The sequence below is a fragment of the Martes martes genome, assembly GCF_963455335.1.
Source record: "Martes martes genome assembly, chromosome: 11".
Taxonomy (NCBI): domain Eukaryota; kingdom Metazoa; phylum Chordata; class Mammalia; order Carnivora; family Mustelidae; genus Martes; species Martes martes.
Genome location: NC_137899.1, coordinates 56408974 through 56434677, shown reverse-complemented (window position 1 = coordinate 56434677; position 25704 = coordinate 56408974). Strand labels below are relative to the sequence as shown.

The 25704-nt window shown below is 39.1% G+C and overlaps 1 protein-coding gene across 1 annotated transcript; it reads right to left on the bottom strand.

Moving 5' to 3' along the window:
- Positions 1-497: 497 nt before the first annotated feature.
- Positions 498-25704, bottom strand: NUP42 (nucleoporin 42). Its single transcript, XM_080818564.1, has 7 exons — positions 24664-25704; positions 21856-22084; positions 19693-19787; positions 13407-13483; positions 12575-12661; positions 9696-9780; positions 498-2304 (listed from the first exon to the last, which is right to left on the bottom strand). The coding sequence occupies exons 1-7, from the start codon at positions 24773-24775 to the stop codon at positions 1745-1747; spliced, it is 1245 nt and encodes a 414-aa protein (XP_080674690.1). The 5' UTR covers positions 24776-25704; the 3' UTR covers positions 498-1744.

The following is a 25704-nucleotide window of genomic DNA, read 5'->3' as shown; positions in this document are numbered from 1 at the left end:
TTTCTCAGACTTTTAGGTAACCCATAGCACTTACTTGTGCTTTTTGACAACTGTACTTCTTAACCACCTTGGATCTAAGTTCACCACACTGTGTGTGTGTCTGTGTGCACATGCGCAAGCACATAAAATAGACTTCAACAATTACAACAAAACTCCCAAGTCATATATTACTAAGAAGCCTAAATGCAGCTAGATAGGCTCCTTTCTCCCAAACTTGCTTATAGAATCTCATGAAACACTTTGTAAAAAACACATCCCCAGGCCTAGCCTAGTGGATATATTATTCTGGATATGCAATTTAGCAAATACCTCATGTAATGCTTGTAGCCAGGCAAATTTAGAAACACTACATCCTTAATTTGCATCCTCAGAGCCTCTAGGACACTGGAAAGTTCAACTGGGACCCACAGGAGACTAGTAAGCCTGGTAGCATAGGGTTTATTCCATCACGTAGAAAAATCCTAGGAGTGAAGAAACATTGGAAAGTCTTTAGAGCTTGAGACCAAAGCAGGAACTTAGGATCTTTTTACTCTTTCCACACCAAGGATGGTTTCAAACATATACCCCTTGGCTACAGATTCAATCCCAAATTTTGGGCTTCCAGAAGTGTTAGCTGGGAATCATACAGTTCTTTGAAAGAAATAACAATAGAATCTGGATCTTCTGAGGACTGAGTTCTTTGCATAAACTCTAAAATCATTTGGGGTGTATGTTTTATTAGGTAAGGTTCTATTTTCACGTTAAAAAATCAGCTCAATCCCAGATCTATGTCAGGTAACTGTTCTGTTGTGCGAGCTATGTCATTATGGAGGCTTGAGAGAGGAAAACAGAACTCTGACACATAAGTCTCAACTCATGACGAGTCTTTGGCTTGGATCAACTATATGTAAGATATACAAGACATCACTCTTGTATATCTTACACAGATATACAGGCACAGGAAGATCAAAACATGTCTGAGAATTCTAACAGAAGCTCACCAGAGCTGGTGAATCCTGACCCTACCACATACACTATTTATTCACATGAGACCACAATTTCCATTCCTCTTACAACCTGCCAACTTGATGGGATAATGTGAGGAAAAAACAGAATTATACAGAAGTTAGGCCCTGATAAAAATCAGTCTAAAATTGTTCAAGAAAACTCAAATGGTGGTCCATAAGAGAGTCAAAATTGGAGGGGGAACAAAATTATGAGGGGAAAATGCCTTGTTGGTCTGAATAATAAAAAGAAGTTTAAAAACTATTATTTCTCTAAGAGAATTTTCTTTAACATGAAGGATAGTCATGCTACTGATGTTTATTTGATAAGCAAGCTAAATAATTAAGCATTTTTTCCCCTCATGGCTTTAGAAATGATCTCCTTTCTAAAAAATAAACAAAACAAAAAACAAACAAACAAACAAATATATATATATTTAAAGGTAAACCTTTAAATGGTAAGACAGTAAAGTGATATAGAATGAGAAAAGCACTTATTCAGTGCATACTGACAGTTTTTTCGATTCCATTCATAATTGAATTTTTAAAAAACCTCTTGCAGAGTACTTTTTATGCTTTACTTAGAAAAAATATTGAATTTCAAGACCCCTAAAGTTATTAATGAAAGCTTATATTCCTTTTAAGTATATATGTACATATATACATATATATGTATATATTTGAATCACTCAAAGCAATTTTATACAAACCACTCAGAACAATTTTAAGAGCTGTTCTTTTCTGTATTTAAAATTGTCCTTTCAAATATTTAGAAGTTCCGTAGGTGGTGGCTTTAGAGGAATTTTTCCTAGAGTAAATTTCTTGGATTGAAATTGCTCCAGTTCTTCCGCTGTGAGTTGATCCTTGGGTGTGAATAATTTGTTATCTGTTGTGGTGCTGCCATTTGAGACTGGGAGAGAGGTAGATATGCTACTGTTTCCAAAGGTGTTGCTAGATGACTTGGAAAAAGCAGTGTGGGAATGTGAACCTAGACTACCAAAACCAGCCACAGAAGTACCACTTCCAAAGGCTGGGGCCCCTGGAGCTCCAAAAGAGCCTGCTGCCATGGAAATTGGAAATCCTGAAAATCCAGGTGATCCAAAACCAGTGGCTGCAGGACTTTTAAAAGAAAATGAAGCAGCAGATGTGACTGCAGGTTTCCCAAATCCAAATGCTGGAACAGAAGTAGTGATGGCAGAACTGGCAGAGGATGCAGCTCCAAATGCTGGAGTATTCCCAAACATAGGAGGACTTCCAGAAGGGGCAGAGCTTGGTTTAAAACTAAAATTCTGAGCACTGCTGCTGTTATTCACTGGAAAACCTACAAAAATCAGAAAAAGGAAAAAATAAACTATTATAGTAAAGAATGTAACCATATTAACCACCCCTCCTTTTTCTCTTATTTCTACCATGTTTGAATGTGAGAAGCTTAGTGGATGGAAAGAGAAGTGAAAAGAAGAAGCTAGAACAAACCCACTAAACCCTGTTGTCCTATCTTTCTGCTATACCTGACCTCATTTGATCATCCTCTCTCATGGAGACAGCTTTGAGAAACCTCTGGGATTAGGAGGTGGACTTTCGCTTTCTGCTTCAACCTCAAATAAATCAGCCACATCCATTATCAAAGAAGTAACTCTTTCCTTAGCTATATTCTTTTAAGCAAATGTAGAGTGGTCACTTCATCTCAGTTTCCTCCTGTATAAATGGAGTGATTCTCAAACCCCTTCCAGCTCTCAACTAAGACAAATCTGATGAAATTGTACTTAATTAACATCTCTAGTTTTTGGCTAAAATTTTTCCAGAGTTGCCATTTTTATTTTTATACTTTTTATGACAGTTTAAACTCCTCAGTCCTAATTTGCCTTTTTGTCTCTAAGAACTGCTGTTTACCTCTGTATACTAACTTAAAACAATTTTTCTTTTAAACTAAAAAAAATAGTGATACAGTATTGTCACTTGAGACAATATTATACTGTTATGCACTGTGAAAAGAAGGTCCTCAATGTGCTGCTACCATAGCTACTATGTACTCTGATAAAACTTTTGAAAAACCATTGCTAAAATATACTCTGAAAGCCTGAGCTACAGGGTCTTTCAAAAAATGTGCCCAGCATGACCCCTATTTCACAAATGATTAATGAGCCAAATTCTCTGAAGCTCCATTATAGAAGGTAGTAGAATCTGCAATGATGATTTAAAAATCACTTAAAGAGAGGGAGGAAGATGGTGTAGAAGTAGGAGACCTTAGTTTTCTCTGGTCCCTGGAATTCAGCTAGATAGCTAAAAATCATTCTGAACACCTGTGAACTCAACTGGAGATCTAAGAAAAAAATTGCTGCAATTCTACAAACAGAAAAGTGACCACTTTCTGCAAGGTAGGAGATGCAGAGAGGTGAATCCGAGGTGATGTATCAGAAGATAAATGGCAGTGGGGCGGGGGTTTGCAAGCTGGCTACCAGAAAGTGAGACAGCAGCAGAGCACAAAATGGGAACTTTTAGAAGTCTGTTTGTCCAGGTGAGGGATATGCCTGCCTGAAAGGCGCTCAGGTGGTGAAGCAGGGCAGAATCCTATGGGGGAGAGTGTGATCTCAGGACCCCAGAGCGCAAAGGAAGACCTGGGGTGCCTGAATGTGGCAGAGTTCCCAAGCATCAGAGCGGCAAAGCCAGCTACAAATGGCAAGCTCAGGAGTGGGCTTTCTGCTCCGTGTTACCATAAACTGCAAATTGTGGCATGGCTGGGCAACTGTTCTCTGAGCAGGGGCCCAGCAAGTGGCAGAATCGTGGTGAGACAACCCCCTCTTTGCCCATGGGGAGGAGGATTATGGGTATGAGCTGCAGGAGTCTGCAGGCTTTGGAGACTTGAAACAGAGTTGCATGCCTGAGATACAAACACTTGGCCACGGGCTGGGTGAGCACAGAGTGCTAAAGGAGACCAGGAAGACAGCTTTTCCTTGAGGGCGTACTGAGGAGTGGGGGGTATGAGCTTTCAGCTCTAGGGTTAGAGACTGGGAGGCTGCCATTTTCATTCTCATCCTCTAACACAGCACGGAAAGCCTTCAGGGAACAAAGGCCACAAACAGCAATCTGGAGTGCTTACACTTAGTGTGCCCCCTGGCAAAGGCAGTGCAATTCTCCCTGGGACAAAGACACCTGAGAATCAGTGCAACAGGCCCCTTTCCCAGAAGATCACCAACAACACCCAGCTAAGATCAAGTTTACCAATCACAGAGAACTACAAAACTTCAGCACTAGGGAAAAACAGTACATAGAATTCATGGTATTTCCTAATAATTCCTCAGTCTTACTTTTTTTTTTAAGACTTTATTTGAGAGAGAGAGAGAGAGAAAGCACAAGCAGGGGGAGGGGAAGGCAGAGGGGGAGGGGAAGGCAGAGGGTGAGAGGAGAAGCAGGCTCCCTGCTGAGCAGGGAACCTGATGTAGGACTTGATCCCAAGACCCTGGGATCATGACCAGAGCCAAAGGCAGACACTTAACTGAGCCACCCAGGCGTCTTACAGTCTTTCAATTTTAACTTTTTTTCTTTTTCCTTTTCAAGCAATTTCTTATTTTATCAACTCTTTTTTAAGACAAGGATGTCATACATCCTGCTTTTTTTTTTTTTAAAGATTTTATTTATTTATGTATTTATTTGTCAGAGAGAGAGTGAGAGAGAGCACACACAAGCAGGCAGAGTGGCAGGCAGAGGCAGAGAGAGAAGCAGGCCCTACCGAGCAAGGAGCCCAATGCGGAACTCGATCCCAGGACTCTGGGATCATGACCTAACCCGAAGGCAGCGGCTTAACCAACTGAGCCACCCAGGCATCCTCTGGGTGAACCTAGACTACCCTTATCAACTCTTTTAAGTCTTTTTTAATTTTCATTTTTATGGTTATATTCTATCCTTTCATTGTATTTAATTTGATTTTTGTATATACATAAGTTTTTCTTTCTTTACAATTTTGGGATCTAGTTTTCTAACGAACAGACCAAAATATACCCAGGATCTCTTGCATTGCTCTGCTCTGTTCATATGTCTGATTATATTCTCTCTCTCTCTCTCTTTCTAATTTTCTTTTTGGTTTCAGGTCTCTTCTGATTTGTTTACAGTATATTTCTCTGGGGTCATTGTTTCTATTTTAGTATTTTGTTCTCTCACTCATTTATTCTTCTATGGACAGAATGACAAGACAGAAAAACTGACTTCAAAAAAGAAAACAAGAGGCAGTACTGACTGCCAGAGACCTAATCAGTATGGATATAAGTAAGATGTCAGAACTAGAGTTCAGAGTAACAATTGTAAAGATACTGCTAGGCTTGAAAAAAGCATAGCTGGCACCAGAAAGTCCCTTTGTGGAGAAATAAAAGAACTAAAATCTAATTAAGTTGAAATTAAAAAGGCTATTTATGAGCTAAAATTAAAAAACGGAGGCTCTAACTAATAGAATAAATGAGGCAGAAGAGAAAATTAGTGATACAGATGACAAAATGATGGAGAATTAAAAAACTGAGAAAAAGAGATATTAACAACCACTGGATCACAAGGTGAGAATTTGAGAGACAAGTGATACTAAAAGTAAAACTATATTAGAATAATTGGGATCCCAGAAAAAGAGTAAAGAGAGAGAGGGGAAGAACGTATATTTGAGCAAAATTATAGCTGAGAATTTCCCTAACCTGGAGAGGGAAACAGGCATTCAAGTCCAGGAGGTACAGAGAACCCCTCTCAATATCAATAAAAATAAGTCAACACTTCAACTTATAATAGTGAAGCTTGCAAATTTCAGAGACAAAGAGAAAATCCTGAGAGCAACTCAGGACAAGAGGTCCTTAACCTAGGAGGGTAGAAACATTTGAGTGGCAGCCGATATATCCACAGAGACCTGGAGGCCCGAAAGGATTGGCATGATATATTCAGGGTGCTAAATGAAAAAAATATGCAGCCAAGGATACTTTATCCAATAAGGCTGTCATTCAGAAGAGGAGAGAAAAGAGCTTCCAGGACAAACAGAAACTAGAAGAATTTGTGATCACTTAACCAGCCCTGGAAGAAATATTAAAGGGGATACTTTAAGTGACGAGAAAGCCCAAAAGTAACAAAGACCAGAAAGGAGCAGAGACAATATACAGAAACTGACTTTATAGGTAATACAATGGCACTAAATTCATCTTTCAGTAGTTACTCTGAATGTAAATGGGCTAAATGCCACAAAGGACACGGTATCAGATTGGTTAAAAAAGCAAGACACGGGGTGCCTGGGTGGCTCAGTCGGTTAAGCCGCTGCCTTCGGCTCAGGTCATGATCCCAGCGTCCTGGGATAGAGTCCCGTGCATCAGGTTCCTTGCTCAGCAAGGAGCCTGCTTCTCTCTCTGCCTCTGCCTGCCACTCTGCCTGGCTTGTGCATACTCTCTCTCTGACAAATAAATAAATAAAATCTTTAAAAGGTTTTTTTTTTTAAGATTTTATTTATTTATTTGACAGACAGAGATCACAAGTAGGCAGAGAGGCAGGCAGAGAGAGAGAGAGAGAGGGAAAAGGAAGTAGGCTCCCTGCAGAGCAGAGAGCCCGATGCGGGGCTCGATCCCAGGACCCTGGGATCATGACCTGAGCTGAAGGCAGAGGCTTTAACCCACTGAGCCACCCAGGTGCCCCAATAAATAAAATCTTTTAAAAAAAAAAAAAAAAAAAAAAAGCAAGACACATCCATATGCTGTCTGCAAGAGATTAATTTAAGCCCAAGGACACCTTCAGATTAAAAGGGAGTGGGTGGAAAGCCATTTATCATGCTAATGGACATCAAAAGACAAATTATATTTTAAACCAAAGACTGAAATAAGAGATAAGGAAGGACATTATAACATAATTAAAGGGTCTATCCAACAAGAAACCTAATAATTGCAACTATTTACACCCCTACCATGGGAGCAGCTATTTATAGATAAACCAATTAATAACAAAATTAAAGAAACACCTTGATAACAATACAATATTAGTACGGGACTTTAACACCCCACTCACTGCAATGGACAGATAGTCTAAGCAGAAGATTAACAAGGAAATAAGGGCTTTAATTGACACACCAGACTAGATGGACTACAGATATATTCAGAACATTCCATCCCAAAGCAACAGAATACACATTCTTCTCTAGTGCACATGGAGCATTCTCCAGAATAGATCACATCCTGGGTCACAAATCAGGTCTCAACTAGTACCAAAAGACTGGGATCATTCCCTGCATATTTTCAGACCACAGTGCTTTGAAACTGGAACTCAACCACAAGAGGAAAGCTGGAAAGAACTCAAATACATGGAAGCTAAAGACCATCCTACTAAAGAATGAATGGGTAAACTAGGAAACTAAAGAATTTTAAAAATTCATGGAAACAAATGAAAACACCATGGTTCAAAAGCTTTGGGATACAGCAAAGGCAGTCCTAAAATATACAGCAATATATGCCTTTCTCAAGAAACAAGAAAGGTCCCAAATAGAGAATCTAACCTTACACCTAAACTAGCTGGAGAAAAAACAGCAAGTAAAGCCTAAACCCAGCAGGAGAAGAGAATTAATAAAGATTAGAGCAGAAATCAATGAAATAGAAACCAAAAGAACAGTACACCAGATCAATGAAACTATGAGCTGGTTCTTTGAGAGAATTAACAAGATTGATAAGCCCCTGGCCAGATTTTCCAAAAAGAAAAAGAGAAAGGACCTGAATAAATAAAATCATGAAAGTGGAGAGATCACAACCAACACCAAAGAAATACAATTATAAGAACATATTATGAGCAACTATAGGCCAACAAAGTAGGCAATGTGGAAGACATGGATGCATTCCTAGAGACACATGAACTACCAAAACTGAACCAAAAAGAAATAGAAAACCTAAACAGATCCATAATCAACAAGGAATTTGAAGCAGTCACCAAAAATCTCCCAATAAACAAGAGTCCAGGGCCGGATGGCTTCCCAGGGGAATTCTACCAAACATTTAAAGAATAATGAATACCTATTCTTCCAAAGCTGTTTCAACAAGTAGAAATGGAAGGAAAACTTCCAAACTCATTCTATGAGGCCAGCATTACCCCACCAAAAAGGAGAATTACAGACCAATATCCCTAATGAACATCAATGCAAAAATTCTCACCAAGATAATAGCCAATAGGATCAATCAGTACATTAAAAGGATTATCCACCATGACCAAGTGGGAATTATTTCTGGGCTGCCAGGGTGGTTCAACATCTGCAAACCAATCAATGTGATACACTACATTAATAAAAGAAAGAACAAGTACCATGTGATCCTCTCAACAGATGCAGAAAAAGCATCTGGTAAGTACAGCATCCTTTCTTGATTAAAGCTCTTCACAGCGTAGGGATAGACGGAACACACCTCAGTATCATAAAAGCCATATCATAAATGCAAAGCCCACAGTGAATATCATTCTCAATGGGGAAAAACTGAGAGCTTTCCCCCTAAGGTCAGGAACATGACAGGGCTGTCCACTCTCACCACTGCTGTTCAACAAAGTACTAGAAGTCCTAGCCCCAGCAATCAGACAACAAAAAGAAATAAAAGGCATCTGAATTGGCACAGAAGAAGTCAAACTCTCATGCTTTGCAGATGACATGATACTCTATGTGGAAGACCCAAAAGACTCCACCCCCAAATTGCTAGAACTCATACAGGAATTCAGTAAAGTGGCAGGATATAAAATCAATACACAGAAACCAGTTGTATTTCTATGCGCTAAGAATGAGACACAAGAAAGAGAAATTAAGGAGTCGATCCCATTTACAATTGTCCCCCAAACTCTAAGATACCTAGGAATAAGAGGCAAAGGATCTGTGATCAGAAAACTATAGAACACTCATGAAATTGAGGAAGACAAAAGGAAATGGGAAAACATTCCATCCTAATAGATTGAAAGAACAAGTACTGTTAAAATGTCTATGCTACCGGGCGCCTGGGTGGCTCAGTGGGTTAAGCCTCTGCCTTCGGCTCAGGTCATGATCTCAGGGTCCTGGGATTGGGTCCCGTATCGGGATCTCTGCTCAGCAGGGAGCCTGCTTCCTCTTCTCTCTCTCTGCCTGCCTCTCTGCCTACTTGTGATCTCTCTCTGTCAAATAAACAAATAAATTCTTAAAAAAAAAAAAAAAGTCTATGCTACCTAGAACAATCTATACATTCAACTGAGGGTTCCTGGAGGGGAGGGTGTTGGGGGATGGAGTAACTGGGTGATGGACATTAAGGAGGGCACGTGATACAATGGGCATTGGATGTTATATAAGACTGATGAATCACTGAACTCTACCTCTGAAACTAATAATACACTATACATTTGTTTGTTTTTTTAAAGATTTTATTCATTCACTTGACAGATCACAAGTAGGCAGAGTGGCAGGCAGAGACAGAGATGGGGAAACAGGCCCCCCGCCAAGCAGAGAGTCCGAAGCGGGGCTCGATCCCAGGACCCTGGGCTCAATCCCAGGACCCTGGGATCATGACCTGAGCCGAAGACAGAGGCCTCAACCCACCGAGCCACCCAGGTGCCCCTACACTATGTTAATTAAATGAATCTAAATTAAAAAATATTTTAAAAATTAAAAAAAAATTAAAAGCCACTTAACATACCTTCAGACTTTATGATCTAAATTCTCTAAAATCCCACATTTCTAAAATTAATGAAGTCTTGCATTACTTTATCATTTACCTGGTGATCCAAATGTTACTGCATTTGTACTGCCAAATCCAAATGCAGGTGCTGGTTGATTTATTCCATCCTTTACATCTGAGAGCTTTAAAAAAAAGTAGGCAAATAATAAAGTAATTAATAATTACTTTATTTAATACCCATACACTTTATAGGCAAATTCAAGTTTTAAAATGTACACTTAAAAAATATGTTTAACACAGAAAAATGCCCACAATATGAATATGCACAGAAGAAGACAGACCAATCTCAATGAGGTAAGAGCAACTGGCTGATGAATTATGGGTGATTTTAATTTTAATTTAAGCTTCTAAAATATTTTCTAAATTTCTTCAATGAATATGTCTGAAAAATGAAAAAAAATTTTAATAATATTTTTCAGTGTCTATAGGTTAATTATCAAGATTTCACATAAAGGGCCTTTAGAGGCTACCCAATCTGCTTACTCTAATACTTGACCTGATTCACAATTACATTAAAAGCTTACTATTGAACTCTAGTAAATATTTCCTATCCCTGAGAATACTTTTTGTTCTTGCTATTTTCTACACTAGAAATGTTTTTCATCTGTGCATAGTGAAATCTTAATCTCCCTTTAAAAAAAAATTTTATTTATTTATTTATTTGAGAGAGAAAGCATGAGCAGGGGGTGAGCGGTAAAGGGAGAGGGGGATGAAGACTCCCCACTGAGCAGGGAGCCCGATGTGGGGCTTGATCCCAGGACCCTGAGATCATGACCTGAACCAAAGGAGATGCCCAACTGACTGAGGCACCCAGGTGACCCTTTAATCTCCCTTTTGAGGAACTTTCCCTTACTCCTTACCCTCAAGAATCTTTTCCTGACCAACTCAAACAGATATGATCTCTCTCATTTGGAGGCCTCAATAGCATTGTTCAAAAATCAATTCCACGGAAGTATAGTTTATAAGCAATAAAGTGCATCTGTCATACATACATATATTTCAGTGAGTTTTGACAAACTTATAGCCATGACAATCAAGATTTAAAATATTTCCGGGGCGCCTGGGTGGCTCAGTGGGTTAAGCCTCTGCCTTCAGCTCAGGTCATGATCTCAGGGTCCTGGGATCGAGCCCCGCATCTGGGTTCTCTGCTCCGTAAGGAACCTGCTTCCCCACCCCCCTCTCTGCCTACTTGTGATCTCTCTGTCAAATAAATAAAATCTTTAAAAAAAAAAAAAAAAAAAAAAAGATTTAAAATATTTCCATCACCCTTCAAAGATCCCTTGTGTTCCTTCTCAGTCAAGCCTCTCCCAAACCCTAGGTATCATGAACCACTCATCTCCTTCCTATCACTATAAATGAGGTTTGTTTTCTTTTTTCTAAAGATTTATAAAGGGGCGCCTGGGTGGCTCAGTCATTAAGTGTCTGCCTTCGGCTCAGGTCATGATCCCATAGTCCTGGGATCAAGCCCCGAATTGGGCTCCCTGCTTGGCGGGAAGCCTGCTTCTTCCTCTCTCACTCCCCCAGCTTGTGTTCTCTCTCTTGCTGTCTCTCTCTGTCAAACAAACAAATAAATCTTAAAAAAAAAAAAAGAGAGAGAGAGAGAGAGATTTTTAAAAATTTATTTATTTGAGAAAGAAAGTGAGTAGGAGGGAGAAGGAGAGAGAATGTGAAGCAGACACTACACTGAGTGCAGAGCCCAACAAGGGGCTCAGTCTCACCACCCTGAGATCATGACCTGAGCTGAAATCAAGAGTCAGATGCTTAACTGACTGAGCCACCCAGGTGCTCTGATGAAGTTTGTTTTCTTTAGTTTTTCATATAAATGAAATCACAAAGTATGTACTTTTTTTCTTTTTCCTTTTTTGGTCTAGCTTCTCTCCCTCAGTGTAATATTCATCAACAGGTACATTGATAAACATATACATATGCTGGATTAAAAGAACAAAGAATTAACTACTTGGCATAAAGAATAAACTACTGACACATTCTAAGCCCCCTGTGGGAGGACTGTTCAGGACCCTCCTCACCTCTGGAGGGGCTCCTAGAGAGCTGACAAAGGGCAAGGAAGTTCTAATCCCAAGGAAAGTTCTGTAGTTCTTTGGACTCAGTTATCTCTTCTACATTAGCAGTGGTGAGCTGGGCCACCTCTCACATAGGGACAGAATACCTCCAATATGTCCTACTAAATTTAAATGGCATCATAACAACTAAACAGTGAAGAAATGAGCTCACCCAAAAGTCTGTTTAGGAAGTACATATTTAAGAAAGGGGTGGGTGCTGGAATGGTCACATAGTCATTTACTAAGTTAGACAACCACAACTCTCAAATCCTTTTCAGAAAGTAGAAGCATAAATCAGCTGGGAAACTGTAAATATCTTATTTCAAAATAAGGTTCCTAAAGAGTTTTTATGGGAATAAAACATCATAACTTTAGTGATAGAGATAATGAATATGCTACAGTCGGGACCATGTATCTTTGGAGACAAGTGGGTATGTATCTACTAAAGGCATTTCTATATAAGTCAGGGAACATATGGTGAGTGGTTTTCAGTCACAGAAGTATACATTAGTCTAAATGTATATTCATACCATTTTTCAGAGCAATTTCTTTGTAAATGCTGATAATGTTACATACTTAAATTTATATAATATTTTCAAAACTAGACCACCGAAGTAAAAAACTTTACCCTAAAAATAGTTTTAAGAAAGCAAAGTTATCTGTGCTTTTCTGACTAAGGAACAGAGAAAAAGCAATTCCAGGACTGTGACTTTAAATGATGATACAGTCTTGAGAATGTGTGTGTATCATAATTCCTGACAGAGAATTTTAGTTTTGCTTTCCAAATTCAAAGTGAAATTCTCTGCAAAAAAGCAATAGATAAGATACTTCCAGTAGAAAACTCTCCAATACTCACCAAGACTATGTTAGCTGATGTATTTAGGCTCTTCAGTTCATTTATTCTATTTCTCCATTGATTTATTAACTGTTGGAGGGAATTTAGCTGAAGAGAGAAGACAGAAAAATAACGAGTCAATTTTGAGTGTTTTAACTTTGTTTCTCCAACAACTTCATGTCTTTACTTGCCAAAATCATAAAAAGTTTATAAAACATTTTTATGGCAAAATGTACAATTTGCCCAAGATATTCCAGCTATAGTTCGCTCCCTGTTCTCCAACAGGGAGTGGTGTCCCCTGGTTCAGAATCTCAAGTATGTGGTAGCACAGAGAGAGTTATATCTGGATGGGAGGCAAACATGGGTACTGGTAGAAATGCTTGATCATGACTGTAGACAACACAAAATACAGTTTATGTCATTTCCTTTAGCACCAAACTTACTTAAGCCCAGCTTTTTTATTTTTTGATATCTGATACATGAGAATGTTAATATGTACAAACAGACGGTATCTTTTTTCACTTTGTTTTTCTAGCATTCATCATGGTGTCTGTACCTAAGAGATGCTCCATAAATGTCAAATGATGAAAGGATCTGACTTCTAGGAGTAAGTGCTATTATTTCTAATAAAAATAGTGACATTCCTAGTTATACAGCCAAAATATATTATTACCATGTTAGATAACCAACCAATTTCAAAGAAAGTAATTTAGAAAATACAAATAGCCTTGTCTTGAGAAAAATTCTAGACCTCATCCACTTTGCTAACATATAAGCAAGCCACTACAAACAGAGAAGACAGTAATTAACAGCTAATTTGGTATCAAGGTAGATGAATAGGAAACAAACTTACATAACTCTGTAAGTTATTGCTGGTTAAGAAGTTATGGTATTCAAGCCTCAACTCCTCTGGTGAAATGTCTGTAAAACCTGAAGTGAGGAATCAATTGGAATCTTTAAAATAAATACCAATACTTTTAATAGTATAGTAAAGCTAGAAGTGCTAGACAAGAAAATATGCTGATGTTGATCATAAGGAAATTTTTATAATCATAAGGAAAAATTTCAAAGCCTATATTCTAATGTTGAACAAAGTATAAAATTAAAATAAAATACAATTGGATATCTGATTTTCAAAGGGAGAAATTTTCTGAAGATAAATGGAATGGAAGGAATAACAAAGAAAAGAAAGGGTTGACCACATACACATTCAAACTTCTGTCTAAAAAATATTCTGCACGTCAGAAACTGTAAGCAAAATTAAAAGGCAAATGGTAAACTGAGAAAACCATGACTGTAACATATATGACTGGAGAAGAGCTAATGTCAATTATAAATAATACTTATAAATCAATAAGAAAAATAAGTTATATGGGCAAATAAACAACCAACTCATAAAAAAATTCAAATAGCCAGTAAATAAGTAAAATAAAAGAGTTGAATTTAAAAATACAACTAAAGGGGCGCCTGGGTGGCTCAGTGGGTTAAGCCTCTGCCTTCAGCTCAGGTCATGATCCCGGGGTCCTGGGATCGAGTCCCACATCGGGCTCTCTGCTCAGCGGGGAGCCTGCTTCCTCCTCTCTCTCTGCCTGCCTCTCTGCCTACTTGTGATCTCTGTCAAATAAGTAAATAAAATCTTAAAAAAAAAAAAATTAAAAATAGAGACAAAATGCTTTACTTAATGGAAAAAATTAAAAATGGATGGTACCTACTATTATTAAGGATGTGGTAAAATGGATATTCTCCTAAATTGCTTTTAAGGGAATTAAAAAGGTGTTTTTCTGGGAGAAAAATTGTAAATAAGCATCAAATGTCTTAAATATGTTTACACCTTCTTTCCTTAATAGAATTTCTAGGATTTAACCTCAGGAAATAATTAGATATATAAACAAAGAGTTTTATGTATGAAGATGTTCATTCTAGTATTTTTAGTAGTAGAGACAAACTGAAAACAACAAAGTAGAATACAAAACTAGATTATGATCCTAATTTTATATGTTTATATGTATACAGGAAATATGGTTGTGTGTGCCTATTTTGAAAGAAAGACTCTAAAATGTTATAGTTATCTCTATGAAATCAGGTGATCTTTATTTTGTTTACATATTTCTGTATTTTTCAAGTCCTTTATGGCAACAGCCATACATTTATAATTAGGAAAACTTTTTAAGAAAGTTCAGGATGTTCAGGATATTTTCTACAGAGAACTACTCATATCCCACACACCATTAACTCAACAGACCCCTGTACCCCAGAATAAAGAAAAGACTAAACGTTCAAATTAGAACCTTGGATTCTTTTTTTTTTAGATTTTATTTATTTATTTGACAGATCACAAGTAGCCAGAGAAGCAGGCAGAGAGAGAGGGAAGCAGGCTCCCTGCTGAGCAGAGAGCCCGATGCAGGGCTTGATCCCAAGATCCTGAGACCATGACCTGAGCTGAAGGCAGAGGCTTAACCCACTGAGCCACCCAGGCACCCCAAGAACCTTGGATTCTTCTAACAACTTATCTTTATACCATCTTTATTAACTGTTCAGGCCAAAAAACCTAGGAATCCCCTTGCATTTCTCATCCCTCACATCTAATTAATCAGCATCCTGCCAGTTCTAACTCCAAAACGGAACATGGATTTGACCAATTCTGTCTCCACTGCTAGTAACTATAATTCAGTCAGTCACGAGCATTTGTCTCCTAACTCATCTCCTTGCCTCTATTTTGCTTCCCACCCCCCACCACTCCCTACACACCATTTCTTTTCATACAACAGTCCAAGTGAGTTTTTTCTAATCAGATCATGTCCTTCTCCCGCTTAAAGCTCCACATGGCTACCTAGAACAATCAGGCCCAACATGACGGGGCTCCTGGCTGACTCCATGGCGTGTGTCCTATGACTCTTTCCCTTATTCACTCTCCTCCAGTGGTTCAGGCCTCACTAGTCCTCAAACTTGCCAACCTTGTTCCTACAAGGGGCTACGCACTAGTTATTCCCATTGTTAAGAATGTTTTCCCCAAATAATTCCCCTAAGTGACGACCTTCTTTTCACTTAGGACTCATCTTCAATACTGTCTGCTAAGAATAGATAAACACTCTAGCTAAAGGAATGCTTTCCCTCAAGTCACTTTTTCCTCCTTCCAGCTGTTCCTCCTCTGAGCCCCACAGGACACAGAAAATTATGTGAGTGAGTATTTTCTCAATTCTCTCAAGGGTGATACAAAAATAGTATCATTTTAGATGCACAGGAAAAGTTAATTCATTATAATTGATGTCTAAGGACAGCAGTTGGGTGCCTGGGTAGCTCAGTAGGTTAAATGTCTGCCTTCAGTTCAGGTCATGAACCTATGGTCGTGGGATGGAGTCCTGCATTGGGCTCCCTGCTCATGCATCTCCCTCTACCTCTCCCCCATGCTTGTGATCTCTCTCTCAAATAAATAAAATCTTAAAAAAAAAAAAAATCTAGGACAGCAGTTCCCCACCTTTCTAGTCTCATGACCCAAATATGTTCTTAAAAATCATTAAACAACCCCCAAAAGTTTTTGCTTATATAGGTTATACATTCAATATTGACCATATTTAAAATGAAAAATAAGAAATACAGAACATATTTATTAAATCACATAAAAATAAGAAACCAGGGGCGCCTTGGTGGTACATCGGTTGAGCATCCAACTCTTCATTTCGTCTCAGGTCACGATCTCAGGGTCATGGGATCGAGCCCTGTGTTCGGCTCCATGTTCACCTTGGAGTTGACTTGAGATTCTCTCTCTCTCCCCCTCTTCCTCTGCCACTCCCCCTGCATGCACTCTCTCTCTCTCAAATAAGTAAATACATCTTAAAAAAAAAAAAAAGGAACCAACTACCTATCAACATAAATGAAAAGACTATTTTTCAAAGCAAAAAAGTAAAAATTTAGTGAGATGAGCAGCATTGTCTTATGTTTGCCAATTTTTTACTATACCTTAATTTAAAAATATTTTATTGCTAAAAAATGGTAACCCTCTTCTGAACTTTCAGTGAGTCATCAGCTTTTTGCTGATGGAGGGTCTGTTTGTAAATTTTTTTAACGTTTGACTTTAATAGAAGACTGCTGGATTATTCTATCTGCTTCTACATTCAATCTGTTGCAATATATTGCCTAGCTGAAGTATATGAAGAAAGTTTGTTCTAATACAGATAAGTAGTTGGAAATGGAGGACTTAAATAGCTTTTTCAGGTAATTGTGGACATTCTTCTTTGACACTACCTCAAAACTTGATAGGTTGTAGTTTCTTAAATGTTAGCTATAATACAAACTCAAACCATATTCATTAACTTTTTGTACTATTTATATTAAATCCAGTGGTTTATCTTGCGCTTAGAATGGATTTTTCAGCCATGCATAATTTTCACTTGAAAGCCTGAATTTTGTCACTGGCAATAAACAGTAATTTTTTGGTACGCCTGGGTGGCTCAGTTGGTTAAGTGTCTGCCTTTGGCTCAGGTCACGACCCCAGAGTCCTGGGATAGAATCCCACATTGGGCTCCTTGCTCAGCAGGGAGCCTGCTTCTCCCTCTGCCTGCTCTGCCTGTTCTGCCTGCTGTTCTCCGTGCTTCTGCTCTTTCTGACAAATAAATAAATAAAAAATCTTAAAAAAAAAAAAAAAAGATTGGGGCGCCTGGGTGGCTCAGTGGGTTAAGCCTCTGCCTTCGGCTCAGGTCATGATCTCAGGGTCCTGGGATCGAGCCTCGTATCAGGCTCTCTGCTCAGAAGGGAGCCTGCTTCCCCCTCTCGCTCTGCCTACTTGTGATCTCTCTCTCTGTGTCAAATAAATAAATAAAATCTTTAAAAATTAAAAAAAAAAAGATTTACAAAATAGTCATTTTTTTCTTTGATGTGACAGGCTTACTTCATTAGTTTTTTTAGAAAATGTTGCCAAATACCAAAGTCTAGGCAATGACAATTATCAGTCATTCTTTCAAGTAAATATTGTCTGTGAAAAAAATAGCTAGTTGAGCTCACAATTCAAATGATAACCTCAGTGCCTTCCCTCAAGACAACCATCATATCCAAGTATGTGGCAGAAGCACTTATGTGTGCTTCCTATTTTGTCACACAGATTAAAAAGGTGTGCACTCAAGGGTCAAGATTAATAAAATCAACATTTTTACTTCTTTATCAGAAATTTTAAGTGAATAACGGCATTAATTTTTTTTTTTTTTTTTTACTGTGGTGCCTGGCTGGCTCAGTCAGAGGAGCATGTGACTCTTGATTCAGGGTTGTGAATTTGAGCCCCACACTGGTTGTAGAGATTATTTAAGTAAACAAAACTTTTAAAAAAATGGTTTTGTATTGACTACTATAGTCAGCTAGTACAGTAAGTTGCCTCTGCCTTGATTCACACTAAGATACAAGTTTTACCCATCAATGTTTTCGTACCAATACTGCGAATGTCAACAGAGTGAAAATGGCAATTAATGTCTTAGTACTATTATGAAAATTGAATTTTGAGCCTTTAGAATGCTCTCAGGAATAGGGTTGCCAGACTTAGCAAATAATAATACAGGATACCCTGTATTATATTATACAGGGTATATATATATATATTATATTATAATACCCTGTATTATTCAAATTAAATTTGAATTTCAGATATACAACAAATACTTTTTTAGTATAATTATGTCCTAAATATCACATGGAATATTCAGATACTAAAATATTATTTTTTAGGGGCGACTGGGTGGTTTAGTTGGTTAAGTGTCTGACTCTTGGTTTCAGTTCAGGTGTTGATCTCACGGGTTGTGGGATCAAGCCTGGTGTTGGGTTCCCTGCTCAGCAGGGAGTCTGCTCTGCTCCCCTCTTGCTCTCTCTCCCTCTGCCCCTCCCTTGGCTTATACACTCTCTCTCTCTCTCTCTCTTTCTGGAATAGATAAATAAATCTTACCAAAATAAAATAAAAGAAAAGAAAACACTAGTGAAATTATCTTTTTTTTTTTTAAGATTTTTTTATTTATTTGACAGGCAGAGATCACAAGTAGGCAGAGAGGCAGGCAGAGAGAGGGAGGAGGAAGCAGGCTCCCCGCTGAGCAGAGAGCCCGATGCGGGGCTCGATCCCAGGACCCTGGGACCATGACCTGAGCCGAAGGCAGAGGTTTTAACCCACTAAGCCACCCAGGCGCCCTATCTTTTTTTTTTAAACTAGTGAAATTATCTTATTTATTTATATTACTTATTGTCTCCTTCCCTCAAGAACATGAGCTCTATAAGGGAGGGACATTGTCTGTCTTGCTTATCACTCTATCCTTAGAGCTAAGAATAGGGCCTGACACAAAAGAAATTCTGTAAGTATTTTCTTGAATGACTGAGTGAATAAATAATTAAGGACTGATGTGATACCAATGTTCATAGGGAAATGAGCAGGTAGAGCTGAGACAGAGCAGGGATCCCAAAGTTCTGAGAGATTGCAAAGGCTCTCATCTGCTAGATACTTGCTGTTTACTCCATAGGGCAGAGGCCCAGGACCACCCAAGTGGGATTAGAAAAGTGTGGTGCTCTAGGTTTTAGCTCAGAAAGGGCTTAGGGACTATGGACCAAAGAGAACAGGGGGAAAAGGGCGTTCTAAACAAATGCTATCCCTGTAGCCCAGCTAAAGTTCTTTACCTTCACACATTATCTCCAGGACAGTTCTCAACATGCTTTATGAAAAATAGCTATCTTTAGAAGAAAATATAGGGAAGAAAGGGAGAACCGTATCAGGCAGCCACGGCCTTAATGGTAGGTAAGATGTGAATCTTCTAGTCACTGCAGACAGCTAAGAGGTTTTGAAGTTGTACCCATAGGCAACCAAGAAAGCAGAGATTCTTTGGGGGCTTACAGAATTGGAATTGTGGTGGGTACTGATTTCAGTATTTTCTCACGAGAACTATGTATCTCATGATACATAATGAACTGTATCTTCTAAAAAAAAAAAAAAACAGAACTGTATCTTCTAATATTTATTTCTGAATTACGAAGTTCTGCCAGAATACTGGAATACTTGAAACAATGTCCAAACTTTCTTAACTGTAGCTAAGTTTGTAGTTAGTTTACTTGGCATGATCTTGGTTTTAGAAAATAAGAGTTGTAAAACATATTTTAAAAACATACAATTTCTCAATTACCTGAAATATTAGGTTTCTTTTTCATTGGCGAATAAACAGAAAACATCCACTGCCCTGATGATTCCCAAATTTCCATATCTTTTATAATTCCTTCCCTGGGGAAAAAAAAAAGAGCAAAGGATCTTTTTCATCTGCTTGTTAAAATTTATTGTTTATAATTTTCAATGATTGAAATTTTAAATTGTAGTAAATATGTAATTTCAGATTAAAAAAGAAAAGATTTTATTTATTTTTAGAGAGAGAGCAAGAGAGAGTACACATGCAAAGGTGGCTGCAGTGGAAGAGGGAGAAGCAGATTCCCTGCTGAGGGTGGAGCCTGACACAGGGCTCAATCTCAGGACTCTAAGATCACCACCTGAGCTGAAATCAAGTCAGATGCTTAACTGACTGAGCCACCCAGGGGCCCCTAGATTTTTTCCATTGTATTTTCTGAAGACTATTCTTTAAAGCAGAATTTATGAACTAAGAACTATATTTAATGATTTTAAATATTATAATATTAAATAAGTTCATGGTTTTGGTTTTCCAGTAAAGTGAACCATTAAGCAATAGATTTGGTAAATGAGAACTATCAAACTATACATATTTTAAAGAACTAAAATAAAATATACAATACTAATTTTAATCTTTCTTTGTTCATTATCATAAACATCAATAACATTTAACTGGGAAAAGAAAGAACCACGTATTGCATGGAGCACTGAGTGTGGTGCATAGACAATGAATTTTGGAACACTAAAAAAAAATAAAATTAAATAAAAAAAAAAGAAAGAACCACGTAATATAGAACCATAAAATTTTTAAAGTGGGTAGGACTTTAGAGATCATTTTGTCTAATTCTCATATTTTGCAAAAAGGGACAACAGACCCACGCCCATATAGTTAATTTATTGGCAAAGTGGTGGGTAGATTCAACTCTAAATTAAATGTTTCCCTCCCCCATCCAGAATGCTACAATTAATAAAAATGATAGATACCACAGAGATACTGTACTAAATTCAGGATTTTTACAACATGAAATACAGGAAGGCGGGCTTTGTTTGCTCTTTTACCTTTTTAAAAAAAATATCAATTGTATATGATATATGGATCAAAATGTTTACCACTCATTCTAATTTATTATGAGAAATAAAAGACTAATGAATATATTTAAGTTCTGTCCTGGGAGCTGAGGCAACAGTTACAGAATGCCAGGGACTATTTCGGCACGAGTCACACATTCTACTATGATCAGGAAATAACAGGGAATCTACTCTACAGTAATGAAGGAAATCAAATGAAACCAGTTTCAATGGGGGTAGTGGAAGTAAAAGTTTTAGGAAAAATATACCAGATGCCGTAAGTGACCACCAAGAATACAAACTGCTTTAAATTACCTCATACTTTGTAAAGAACTAATAATATACAACAAACTCAAGCAAAACTACCTTAGAAAGATATTCACAATATAGTGTTATCAATAGAAAAATGGAAAGAGCATAATTAGCCCTGAGAAGTCATTGTGCTGGTATGGAAAGGTGACATTTTTTTTTTTTTAAACATTTTATTTATTTTTTTATTTTTTTAAAGATTTTATTTATTTATTTGACAGACAGAGATCACAAGTAGGCAGAGAGGCAGGCAGAGAGAGAGGAAGGGAAGCAGGCTCCCTGCTGAGCAGAGAGCCCGATGCGGGGCTTGATCCCAGGACCCTGAGATCATGACCCGAGCTGAAGGCAGAGGCTTCAACTCACTGAGCCACCCAGGCGCCCCTATTTTTAAGGGTAATAACGTATACTATGACATATGCAAAATAGGGGTTATCTCTGAGTGATAGGATTGTGGGTACTTTTTCTTCTTTTTGCTTATTCTGATTTTTTAATGATGTATTACTTCTTTTTTTTTTTTTAAAGATTTTATTTATTTATTTGACAGACAGAGATCACAAGTAGGCAGAGAGGGAGGCAGAGAGAGAGGGGGAGGCAGGCTCCCTGCTGAGAAGAAAGCCCGATGCGGGGCTCGATCCCAGGACCCTGGGATCATGACCTGAGCTGAAGGCAGAGGCTTAACTCACTGAGCCACTCAAGCGCCCCAATATTACTTCTTTTTTAAAGAAAATATTTTAAGTACTTTTGAAAGAAAATAAGCAAATGGGTAGTAATTTCTCTGAAGGCTTCCACTTACAGAAGTTTCTTTTCATCTTTCTGCCCATCAGGGCTGGGTGAAGCAAATGGGTTCTGGGACACTCCAAACCCTCTGTTCCTGCTAGTTGAAGCTCCAGAATCAAAGGAACTGAAAGATGGCTTTTCTTGATCTCTGCTGCCCCCCCATGGTGTTGATTTGGAGAAGCTGGATGGCTGGATAACGCTGGAGTATCTTTGGCTGGTGGTATTCCATCCACGCCTGTTACTACCTGAAAATAAAGAATAAAACAATTTTATTGGCAATTCCTCTTTTAAACCTCTAAAAATTTCATTATATTATCTTACTATGTGCAGAAATTATACGAAGATTCAACAAGCACCACACTGCCACTCATTTTAAATCAGAAAACTCTTCATTTTTGACTTACATATACATACTTGTATATTATATACATATATATGTTGGTTACATACTTGTAACCAACAAATCATGTAATGGTCTAATGGCATTTTTTGTTTAACAAGATTGAGAGAAGTGCAAACCCAGAGGAAAATAATGATATATTAGTAAGTTTAGCTGATATAAGCTTATTAAGTAAATAATTGCTTGATAGTAGATTTAGGATATATCCTAAATCATAAACTCCTTCAGGATAAAAAGCTGTCTTAATCATTCTTGCTCTCTTATAGCACCCTATATAGCAGTAATGTCTGAAAATGGATAATGTATTAAAGAGTTTGTTGAATATAAAAAATTAGATTCTACCCTCTTTCCTTGAACAGATGCTTAAATCTACTTGACTCAGTCTTCCCTCTGGGAAAATAACATTTACCCACCTATCTTTCACAAGGAGATTATAATTTACATGTGAATAAAATGCATTCAGTTCTATTACCAGCAGATTCTAATATTTCATAATTATCACAATGAGGCAACAGGACTCTCTTCCCTTGTCTCTGTATTTTTAAAAAATTGTGGGGCACCTGGATGGCTCAGGTGGGTTAAGCATCTGCCTTTGGCTCAGGTCATGATCCCAGGGTCCTGGGATTGAGCCCACATCACTTTTCCTCTGCCTGCCACTCCCCCTGCTTGTGCTCTCTCTCTGTCAAATAAATAAATAAAATCTTAAACTACCTCATTTACTCAGCACTTCCTAGTTGGAACCAAGATAATTTGCCTTGTTTCTGACTGAATTAAGAAATATGCCATGAAATGTATTAAAAACTGGAATATGCGAGATATATTCCTTCACGAAAATTCATCTCCCAACTCTAAAACTACCTAATAAAACCAAAGAGAAAAAGGAACAGATTGCTGGGCCAGATCCCTCATTTAAGTGTTAATGGTATTCTATTTTTCTGAAGTTCGTTGGGGGATGACACAACTGAAGAAGTTCATTCTTTCTTTTGTATATAGCTTTTGCCTTCATTTATTAATTACAGAAGCATTCATTTCTGGGAGATAAATACTATTTACTTGTTGAGTTTTATTTATATTTTCTTCATCCATCAACCCATTAACTATTTGCTTTCTGATTACTACATCTATAGTGAGTCTCCACAGAATGTCAAATATTAAGTACCATTTTCCAAGGAAATACGTTCCCAAGTATCAGACCCCCGAGTCCTAATTTTTGGTTTGGAGTATTTCACAAGACTAATTGTGGGTAATGCAAAAGGCCTGTCTTCAAGAAGAGCAATCAGACGTGAAACCACTATGCAACACAAATTAAGGATCAAACGAACAGTCCTAAAAGAGGGAAGGGAAGGAAAGGAACAGGAGGGGGTCTGCATCTTGTGATACTTTTAAGGACTAAGTTTCAATCCTAAGAAAATAAAACCTATTCATCTGACCTTTAAAACCTTGCTTTGCGTGGTTTCATTTCTGATCCCTCCTCTCCTTGAACACCGTCCTTTCACCTCATCCACAATGGCTTAAATATTCCAAAAACTCTGACAATAACTTAGACCCAGGGAATAGGACAACGTGGTCCTCCACACCCCTTCTCTCATACCTCAGAGTTCTTCTTTTTTTTTTTTTTTTAAGATTTTATTTATTTATTTGACACACAGAGAGAGACCACAAGTAGGCAGAGAGGCAGGCAGAGAGAGGAAGGGAAGCAGGCTCCCTGCTGAGCAGAGAGCCCGATGCGGGGCTGGATCCCAGGACCCTGAGATCATGACCTGAGCCGAAGGCAGAGGCTTAACCCACTGAGCCACCCAGGCGCCCCTACCTCAGAGTTCTTTACCCGCCCTTCCAGTTTTACCTCCAACTTACGAGCACGTACGTTCGCCTAAGGTAGAGCTTTGCAGCTATTAGATTGTTCAAAGGAATTTGCGACTTCCCCAACGTTAAGCATCCAGGCTGTGACCCCAGCTGCTAGCCTCTCTCGAAAAAAAAGTTTAGTAAAAATTATATATAGGGTGTCAAGGGAGAAAAAAGAACCAGTACGCAGAAGGGTAGGAAAGCAAGGAGGCGTCTGGGTCGACCTACACCAATTCTCCGGACCATCACTACGCACAGACAAGAGAGTTTTGACACGTACTTCCGACCTAAAAACTCATTGTTTCGCATTCGTACCAAAGGCCAAGTCCCTGTCTTCATCCCCTCAACTACAACCAGCCGAATCCCCACACAGCGGAGAGGAGCACCGGAGAGAACCTGTGCCGGGCCTGTGGGCGGGACCGAAAAGGAGACGACGCGGGCACGTCATCGTCACCTGACCGGTGCGCCGCCGCCCTACGCCGAGCGGCGGGCCCCACGCCGGACGCCCGTTCTCAGCCCCACGGCCCTGGCTCCAGGCCTTCCCCAGCTCCACCGGCGGCGGAGGATGGAGGGGCACGTCACCTGAGGGCTGTTGCTGCCGTCCTCCGCCCGCACCCCCGGCGCCGGGATGTTCGTTCCAGCACCGGTCTCCAAAGCGGCACCGGCCTTGAAGGAAGAACTGACAAATGGTCATAGCGACGGCGTCGCCCACGGAACGGTCTTCAGTCAGCACCCTCAGCGGACGGAGAGCCCAAAGCAACCGAAGGTCCCTCCCTGTTACCGTGACGTCATCTTCTCGCGTCCCCACCTCCCCCCTTTTCTCGTCCTGCCCTGGGATGAGAGGCGTAGGCTCTACCCAATAGGATTTGAGAAGAGCGGGCGGCCCCCGCTCACTGAGTTGGGCTTGGGAGAGCGGAAAACTTGAATGGTTAACGTAAGGGAAGAGGCGCGTTTGCGCGTGGTGCAGAGCCTCGGACTGCAAGGAAAGCGTGAGGGTCCGAAATAAGAGGAGAGCAGGTTAAGGAAATTTAGATTTTCAGCACAGCCACGGAGGGTTTGAGAGACCGAGTTGTAATTTGCATTTGTACTGTTAAGTGAAAATCCGCGCAGCCATTTATCAGGTGGATAACCGATAAAGCCACTTCTAAGGTAAACAGTAAACAGTGTTTCCTTCAAGGACAGACTGCAACTGAAAAGTATCATAACCCCATCTTTGGATAAACACTACATTCTTAACTCCGAGAAAGCTAGTTCTTTAAAGCCCGAGTACACGCCGCTGTTTGAAATTGCATCAGTAAGAATGAAACATCCCACTCTTGCCTGGAGGAACGAAGACACTTTGACACAGAGCAGCAGCATCGATTTCTATCCAGGTGCAGAGCTTCCGATAAGGCGTTCCTGAAAAAAGCATTCGTATTCTTCTTAATTTTGTAGTTTCCGGGAGGCCTGGGTGGCTCAGTCGGTCGCTGGCTGCCTTCTGCTCAGGTCATGATCCCAGGCTGCTGGCATGAGTCCCGGGTTGAGCTCCTTGCTCGGTAGGGAGCCTGCTTCTCCCTCTGCTTGCTCTGCCTGCTGCTTGCTCCCGCTGCTTGTGCGCGCTCTCTTTCTCTGACAAATAAATAA

What these genes read in the sequence shown, in the direction of transcription:
- NUP42 (XM_080818564.1), bottom strand. Translation starts at nt 24,775, where the DNA reads ATGACCATTTGTCAGTTCTTCCTTCAAGGCCGGTGCCGCTTTGGAGAC. An exon ending in ACGGCAGCAACAGCCCTCAG is followed by an intron (nt 22,085 to 24,663) that starts GTGACGTGCCCC and finishes CTTTATTTTCAG; the next exon opens with GTAGTAACAGGCGTGGATGG. An exon ending in AAAGATGAAAAGAAACTTCT is followed by an intron (nt 19,788 to 21,855) that starts GTAAGTGGAAGC and finishes TTTTTTCCCCAG; the next exon opens with GGAAGGAATTATAAAAGATA.